Raw genomic sequence first — 8,791 nt, forward strand, 5'->3', positions numbered from 1 at the left:
TTCCTCTGCGTGTTCTCTCTTCCTTGACCCTCCTTTGCCGCAGTAGCATCCTGGGCTCGCTGGCTGTAGCAAAAATAATGGCTAAACTAAGCAAAGAGACCAAACAGCGGCTGCAGCAACTGTTCCAGTGCGGGCAGTTTGCCATCCGATGGGGCTTCATCCCGGTCGTCCTGTACCTGGGTTAGTATGAGCACAGGAGGAGCGGAGGAGAGGCCTCTCACATGTTAGCTAGCGAGCTAGCTTAGCCCATTGGCCCTCAGGTGCGCAGTAATTCAGTGTGTTAGCGAGGGTCCGTGAAGGTCGGCTGGTAAACAGTCAATTTAGGAAACTACAAGGTTTTAGCTCCCCGTGTGTTACATTCACACGATGTCGTACAAAGTTGTGCTTTGACTAAAACGTTCGAAGAGTCGTAGATTCGTGTTTTTCCAGCTGAAATAGCACTTAAAGGTCGAATCATTCACCTGCATGTTGACATGGCCTGTTTGTCTCTGTTGGTTCATTTGCTTGTTCATTCACAAATGCTTCCAAATAGAAGATGGGAATTTTATTCTCCCAAACTTGCTACATTTGAAAACTTTGTTGATAACCAGATGGGGTTTTAAAAAAGTTTTTTTTTTAAAATTTCACACTTTCACTGAAAGCCTGAAGCTTTCCCAGGTTTAAGTATCAAGGGGAGAAAGCCTTGTTCCATGGTTGATCTCAGCTCTGTCTGCTCTATTCACCTCCTGAAAGAGTGGAATCTTCCATTTTTTTACATCTGTAAAAAATAAGTGAGAGCCCATTTCTTCCTGGTGATTCATCTGAGGCCATCTTTACTTGAGCTCTACTGAAAACACTCAGTTTTGCTGAAGAAGGTCAGCGACATCTATGGAAGGAGTAATCCGAGGAATACAGCCTGGAACACAACGTGAACCCTTTTTCTTTATCCCACTGACATCTGTATTTTTGCCCTCAGCTGTCGTTAGAGCAGAATCTCCTCTGTCTCTTTCTCAATAACTAAAATGCCCCCCCCCACACACACACACACACAAACACACCAGTCACATCAGAAGAATGACTGTCTTGTATAAATAAGAGCACTTTCCTTTTAACAACCTCTTTTAAGCCCCAAATATATAAAGACAGAAATGAAGTATTAATTGTCAACAATGAAACTGGAGCCAGTGTTACCGCCAGCTGAAGGCTTATTTTTCCCACTGCATCACGATGAAGTATTGGGGGCAGGGAATGAGGGGGAAAAGAGAGGCGGAGGAAAAAAAAGCAAGTTTCTGAGCAGATGACAAACTTGTCAGATGGTTGAATTTAGTCACATTAAATGACCTAACTTAGCAGTGACTGTGGCTAGACCGCAACTGTGTGTGTGTGTGTGTGTGTGTGTGTGTGTGTGTGTGTGTGTGTGTGTGTGTGTTCGTGTTTGTGTTAACCCAAACAACGGTTACAGTAATTAAACTGATGCTTTTAACATTCAGGTGATGAGTTCAAGCTCCTGTTTGGTGATTTGCTGGCAAGACTTGAAACTCCCCCTAGTGGAGATGTGAAGTAGCGCACGTGTGTAGAACTGAAACGCTTGTGTGCCCCGGGCAACTGTCAACTCTGTGATGAAATAGTAGGACTGTTGCTATTTAAAGGCTTTGCTCAAACGCCCTAGTTCCCAGTTAGTTGAGTCAGCCAGCATCGCGCTCGGACCTTGCTCTGCCTGAAGAGCCATGGCCAGTAATTAATGTTATATATGGCCTGTTCCAAGAAGTCAACAGTCACAGTTGAAAAACACTGTTTGATTTGGGGTTTTTTTTTTGCATGCAGGAGATGTAGCGGGGTTCTAAAATATCTAACTGTGGGTCAGAATAGAGACGGGGAAGTTGTCGTGACCTCACAACCGGTGGAGTTGCCCTTGACGGTGACGGTTTTTCTGCCTTCAGCATATTGGAAACACCAAAGCTGATGTCACGCTCTCCTTTTCCGTCCCTTTCTTTTCTATTTGGGCTAGGAAGCATTCTGCGTTGCAACCATGTCTCTTGCTCATGAATGAGTTGTGCAATATTGTGTGTTATTACTGTTAAAGGATGTTTCTGTGAGTGAAATTGCTGTTTGTTGAAAAGGGTTTTACTGATGCCAACGTATATTTGTTGAATATATTAGTTGTTGAGGTTATTTCTTAGTTGTCAGCGTTCCTAAATGTAAGGCAACATTGCACCGACACTACCAGTCAATAGTTCAGACGCGCCTTCTCATTCAGGGTTTTGTCTTCATTTTTACTACTTTCTACATTGTAGATACATACTGAAGACATCGAGTATGTGAAGCAAGATATATGGAATTGTGCAGCAAAGTAAAAATTGTTAAATAACTGTAAATATGTTTTATATTTTAGATTCCTCAAAGTTGCCTCCCTTTGCTTTGTTGGCAGCGCTGCAAACCCTTGGCCGTCTCTCGCTGAGCTTCATGATGTCGTCACCTGAAACGGTTTTCCCTCCTCAGGTTGGCCTTGTCAGGGTTCACTTGTGGACTTTCTTGCCTTCTTGACGGGTTGGGACCATCAGTTGTGTTGTTCAGAAGTCAGGTTGGTACACAGCTGACTGCCCTGTCTGACAACTGTTAGAATTCATATGTGGCAAGGACCAATCTGCTAAGTGAAGAGAAACCACAGTCCATCATTACTTGAAGAACTGCAGGTCAGTCGGTCCGGAAATTTGCAAAAACTTTGAATGCGTCCCCGAGTGCAGTCGCAAAAAACATCAAGAGCCGTGACGAAACTGGTTCACATGAGGACCGCCCCAGGGTAGGACGACCAAGAGTCTCCTCTGCTGCTGAGGATGCGTTCATCAAAACTGAAGGCACACTGGACCAGCATGGCTACCACAGCATCCTGCAGCAACACGCCATCCCACCCGGTTGCCTTTAGGCGGACCGTCATTTATCTTTCATCAGGACAACGACCCCAAACACACCTCCAGGCTGTGTGAGGGCTATTGACCAAGAAGGAGAGTGATGAGGGCTGCACCACATGACCTGGCCTCCACAGTCACCTGACCTAAACCCCATCCAGATGTTTGGGATGCAGATGGTCAGCAGAATGAAGGCAAAGGGCCAACAAGAGCTCAGCATCTCTGGGAACTCCTTCAAGACTGTTGGAAAACCACTTCAGGTGACGACCTCATGAAGTTCATTGAGAGAACGCCAGGAGTGAGCAAAGGGTGGCTATTTTGAAGAATCTAAAATACGAAACACGTTTTGAGTTATTTCACACTTTTTTGTTGACTCCACGATTCCACATGTGTTCATTCATGGTTATGATGCTGTCAGTGAGAATCTACAATTAAAAAGTCATGAAAATGAAGAGAAACCATCAAATGAGAAGGTGTCCAAACTTCTGACTGGAAGTGTACAAAGGCAACGTAGAGTTTCAGTCCGGTGATTCTTTCCAGATTCTCTGGAAAGAATCACCGGAGAGACGTATGAACACACACGAAGGCGGAGGCCGTGAGTCATGCTGTTGCGATGCAGGGCGCTGCAGTTCATAGTGCAAATGCACTTTCATCGCATTACAAAAACAAAACAAAACTGGGATCTGCAGGTTCTTTGGTCATCATGTAAACCACTTCCCCTAAAATGCCGCGTCATGTTTTTTTCACTTGCAGGTTTCAAACGTGGAGCAGATCCAGGAATGCCTGAACCCTCAGTCTTGAGGTGAGGATGGGCGGAAGGTCAGATGTTTGACATCAGAAACGGCACAGAGAAACGATCCCGATTGCTGGTGGTGCAATTTTCGCCAAATGTGTGTCAAAACACCACCAAGCATAATTGTAATCGAGAAGGACGTTTCAGAATGTCTTGATTTGAAGCCACGTCACCTCCCGACACCATTATCGTTTCAGTTCAACGTCAAACACAACAGGACCTTCTAACGTTGTGCATCCTACTGCATTCGCGGAATCAGTTGAAATAATCCCAGTACTGGCAGAGTGGAACAGGGTCCATCCTCTGTCCCCCACTGCACCTGGGATGCGCTCAAAGCTCCGCCGGAGGTGGGAGTTGAAGGTCATCCCGACAGGGATGGGCCTATCAGATCTGCGCGGCATCGAAGACTTAACGTCCTATTTCTCGGCGATTAAGAAAGAAGAAAAATGGATTTACTTAACAATTTAATGGCTTTTTTCAGCTGTGCTTCTGTACATAGACCCAGTAGTTTCTGTGTAAAACCGCAGATGCAGCACTGAAATCATCATCCACCCAGCATGGATATTTCTGTTGTCAGAAAGTGCACCGTGAAAGTTGAAACCTCCCGTTGTATCTTTGAAGAACTTTTGTTCTTCCCGGTTCGTACGCTGAACCATGAGAATCCAACTTTACCAGCAGTGACAAGAGCAGGACACATTTTCCCTCATCATTAGTTAGTCTGTCTAACCCAACTCTGTGTGTGTGTGTGTGTGTGTGTGTGTGTGTTTTTGTTCTAGTTTGCTTTGGGGTTGAGGAAAACCATCTCCAGACAGAAGACTTCCTCCGTCAGACCATGTGACCCACCTCTTCCATGAAGCCTGAGCATCTTTGTCTTGTTCTTGTTGTTGTTGTTTCCTCTGCACAAGTCAAAACTCAGTGTCTGAACAGTTGAATGTTAACCGTTGCTGGATCGTTGTTTTGGCGGCTGTGTATGGAAGGACATTGGCACTGAGATCATTTGTAGCAGATGCTCTCTTTGCTATGTGATCTGAGCTTTTTCTCTCGGTTTCAAATGAAATGTCTGAATATAAAACAAATATAAATTATTTTCTTTTGTTGCTCTTCTTAAACAGATTCAAAATTTTTTCTTGTTGGCTTTGGTGTTTACTCTTTATACTCATGATTCCATCCATCCGTCCGTCCATTTTCTATACGGCGGGGTTCACCCTGTACAGGTCGCCAGTCCATCACAGGACCATCAGGAGCAACTAGGGGCTCAGTATCTTGCTCAAGGGTACTTTGACACGATCGGGGGGGGGGGGGGGGGAGTGAGGATCGGACCAGCGACTCTTCGGTTGCTAGACAACCACTCCACCCATGATTCCCATTTACATATTTTCCAGCCTCCATCTGCATATACAAGCTGATCAAAATTCCCAAATGATGTCCGTACGCGTTTCTACTCTGCGGCAAAGTGACACCCTGAAGCTTCATTTTTGCCTTGCAAATGAATTTAATTCCAATGTCTTCAAAAATACATTCAAGTCATTCGAAACAAACGCTCCTCACACAGCTCATTGCATCATTACTGGACATATTTAGGCATAATAGTTTACACATTAAAATGTATAGTGTGACATGTAAAAAGTGTTAACAAAATAGATACATTTCTGCTCTTTAAAAATAATTAAATAGTAATTCATAAAAAGTATCAAATCATTAGTTAAGTCTCCCAGGACCGATAACGCTCTTACCCAAATATAAATATTAGCTCAAAAATGGCGGAAGACCCCAGACATCCCCGCTGTTGACTCATGACTTGAAGATGAGCCCAGATTCTGACCACAGTAACGGCGTTTTACTTTGCTACTATCACTACTTTCATCTTTGAAACGCTGACGGAGAGACGCTGATGGGCACCACGTTGTCTTTGGGGAGTCTCCCTCTGAGCATCTCTCGTCTGTCGATGGCGTGCTTGCAATCAACCAGGAAGATGTGGAGCTGCTGCAGGATGCTGTGCGCCGTCATCTTTCCTGGGAACGAGGGGAGGAGGTTCAACGGCTTCAGCAGCTGCTCCTCCTGGCTGCCGTTCAGTGTTTTGACCTCCTGAGGTTTCCTCATCTGGAGGGAGAGGAGTGACAGATTTTTTTTTTTTCAATTGAAAAAAAAAATTAAAGAGCCAAAAATGTGCATTTCAGTGCAAATAAAATAAAATAAAAATGTTCATCTGGGGGTCGTTTGTTTCAACTACAACTAGAATATCAACTGTTTCCATAAACTTAAGTCAAGGCTAAAATGGTTCAACTTGTCTTGGACTAAAACTAGATTAAAATGGTCAAAATAAAACTGGACTTAGTTAAAAACAGGAAGAAGGCGACCCACCATCAAAACTAAAAATAGCTGACAAATTTTATTTTCGATAAAAAGATTGGCGTTTTACTTCTGGACATTCATTTGCTTCCTTTTATACAAAACCTTTAAGGAGCTAAGAATTTCTACCAGTAAACTGATTCCTCTTACTTTTATTGTGGAGAAACTCAGCAGCACGACTCAGCTTTATGAATCAGTAATGCTGTTATTGGCCAATTGGGGACATTCTGATATGTGGGGTTCCATTTTTCTGTCGCAGTTACGCTCATTTTACACTACGATTTGTCCGAAAAAGAAACACGAATAAAGGGCATTGCATGAAATGAAGCTCACACACACACACACACACACACACACACACACACACACACACACACACACACACACACACACGTATTGAGTTATCCAGGAAGCCACAGCATCTCCCACCCACCTTCTCTTTGAGCTCCACTATCAGGAGTTTGATGTAATGTCTGGCCTCTGAGGGGATTCGACTTTTGGGGCATTCTGACTCCACATAGTTCAACAGAGCTTGGTAAACAAAGAGGCCATGGACCAACCTGTGGAGAGAAGCCTCCTGGAGGGAGGAAAGCACCGTCAGTCACCTGTGATGGTCGGTGTCACAGCAGCAGCAGCACGAGGGAGCGGACGTACCATGCTGAAGTTGGAGATGGGGCAGTTTGGTGGAAGTGAGGAGATCTTGTAGTGCTCCAGAAAATTATAGTTGACATCAAGGAATTCATTTTCAAACTTGACAACAAAAAAAGAGAGAGAAACGACGGACGTCATGAACGCAGAGAGACACTTGATGTGAGGATTCATCAGACAGTTGAGCGAAGCTCCTTCTGGGTGAAGCTCTTACATCTTTCCGGTGGCGTGCAGTAGTACTGAGGAGCGAGTCCCAAACTGGGGAGGCCTCCGCATCTTCTTCACCAGAGGGGTCACCTGCTGGGTTCTCAGAGAACGCTTCTGTAACTGGAGCTGCAGGTGCGCGCAGCACCACCGCTGCCAGCATCAGTGCAGAGAGAAAGTAGACATCTGTACGGAGAGCAAGAGCATAAAAGAATGAAAAGAGGAAGAAAGGCAGGAAACATTTCATCCTGGGCTGCAAGTGACTTACACAGTCGAGGGGTCATGTTGGGCTGAGTCAAGTTTCCAGTGATGCTGAGGGCTGCTGAGGCCTGAGGCAATTGTCTCGTCTTTGAGAAGGGCCGTCATTTTATATTCCTCTGACCGCTGGGATTCCCCAACACCTTCCGGCAGCAGGCCACTAGTTTGCCTCTGTCTGGTGCTTGATGAGTCTGATAAAGATTACAACAGGGTTTAATTTCAAAAGCTGCCTTTGTTACTTTCGTAACATTAAAAAAACTAGAAATTCACAGAGTTCAGAGAAGAAGAAGAAAAAAACGTATTATCAGCAACTGTTCTTTTTAAAAGGGAAAATCCCCTCAAAAGTATACATTTACATATTCTGTTATATTTAGCTGAGCTGTCTGATGTTTTTCCATAAACTTTTCCTCCAATATTAGCATGAAATATTTCCTCCTTCACACAACCATCTGAAGTGATCACTGTCCCTTTCCTTCTTGAAAGTTACGTTTATTTATAAAACAAAAACTTTTTGTGACGTGTTTTCAGACGTCCTTGGGTGCTTTAAAAAGCAGCTGTTGAATTTGTAATAACCATAATCGCGCTAAACATTCAAGAACGATCCTATCCCATCCATAGGGTGTTTCATAAAAAGATAAATCTTAGTATCAGAACACAACACTTACGTCACAACTGAACATTTGTGCGCTTGATTTGTTCCCTTTCTAACAGGATCTTATCATTTCACCAGCTGTTAACGCATTCTCTAAACGGTAAAATGGGAATAAGTCGATATGATTTGATGCAAAAAGTTTAAATGAAGTTAAAAAGTTACTTTTTTTTTCTTTTTTTTTTCCCAAAATGTGTGGAATGCCCCAGTAGATTCTGGCCTTGGCCGTTCGTTGGATATCACATGATTCAGATGCCCATCTTCTGAGTTACTAGCTAATAAAGTAGCTCAGCCACACACACACAAAAACAAAACCACCCGAATGAGTACCCAGAATTCTTTTTAAAACCCCCGAATTAAGACCATGGTGTATTTTTTGGAGGGACGAAACAAAGAAGTAAAGGAAGTCTCAGACTGAGGGTTTTTGGGACTTGACTCATGTTTAGGAACTAAAAGTTACAGCTGATCAACTTGCAGCTGCTCCGATTTACACCAGAGCGCTTCTGTCGTGTCGTGGTCGCTCAACTTTCTGGAAATTCATCGCTAAATTGACTAAATCCCCCTTTTCCTGACGAAATATGACTTTTCACTTGAATGAATGACATAAACTTTAAATTAGAAGACATAAATTACACAGTTATTTTGTCTTAAGTAGAGTTTAGTTAAATCCTCCTTTGTTCTGTCTCTCCCTCCCCTGTAACGACAGTGACCGGTTAAGTCAGATTAGTGACGTCATAAAAGTGATGAGGCAAACACATCATAAAAACATGACATTTAAAAAAAGGGCTTGTCCGAGCATGTCAGAGCATGTCTGGAATCACTGTCTGAAACCTTTATTCTGGAGGTTTGTGTGTGTGTGTGTGTGTGGGGGGGGGGGGGGGGGGGGGGGGGTTGTTTATGTGTGAAAGTTTGGAAACCCCAGCTGAAAAGCAGCTTGAAGATTGTGCTGGAAGTCCACTAGAGGGAAAAAAAAAAAAAATCCATATTGGTTTGGTACAAAATGCT

At 43.7% G+C, this 8,791-nt stretch overlaps 2 protein-coding genes across 2 annotated transcripts; one reads left to right on the plus strand and one right to left on the minus strand.

The window, feature by feature from the left end:
• The first annotated feature begins 6 nt into the window (after positions 1 to 6).
• tomm7 (translocase of outer mitochondrial membrane 7 homolog (yeast)) lies at positions 7 to 4,787 on the plus strand. Its single transcript, XM_086192875.1, has 3 exons — positions 7 to 180; positions 3,639 to 3,687; positions 4,455 to 4,787. The coding sequence occupies exons 1-3, from the start codon at positions 78 to 80 to the stop codon at positions 4,468 to 4,470; spliced, it is 168 nt and encodes a 55-aa protein (XP_086049001.1). The 5' UTR covers positions 7 to 77; the 3' UTR covers positions 4,471 to 4,787.
• Positions 4,788 to 5,161: 374 nt separating this feature from the next.
• On the minus strand, positions 5,162 to 8,388 carry LOC147240866 (interleukin-6-like). Its single transcript, XM_086193048.1, has 6 exons — positions 7,952 to 8,388; positions 7,148 to 7,328; positions 6,890 to 7,065; positions 6,682 to 6,777; positions 6,461 to 6,604; positions 5,162 to 5,778 (listed from the first exon to the last, which is right to left on the minus strand). The coding sequence occupies exons 2-6, from the start codon at positions 7,161 to 7,163 to the stop codon at positions 5,539 to 5,541; spliced, it is 672 nt and encodes a 223-aa protein (XP_086049174.1). The 5' UTR covers positions 7,164 to 7,328; positions 7,952 to 8,388; the 3' UTR covers positions 5,162 to 5,538.
• Between the last annotated feature and the right edge of the window lie 403 nt (positions 8,389 to 8,791).

This window comes from Aulostomus chinensis, chromosome 22, assembly GCF_037954235.1.
Source record: "Aulostomus chinensis isolate RoL2024-O1b breed Wild chromosome 22, RoL_Achi_v1.0, whole genome shotgun sequence".
Taxonomy (NCBI): domain Eukaryota; kingdom Metazoa; phylum Chordata; class Actinopteri; order Syngnathiformes; family Aulostomidae; genus Aulostomus; species Aulostomus chinensis.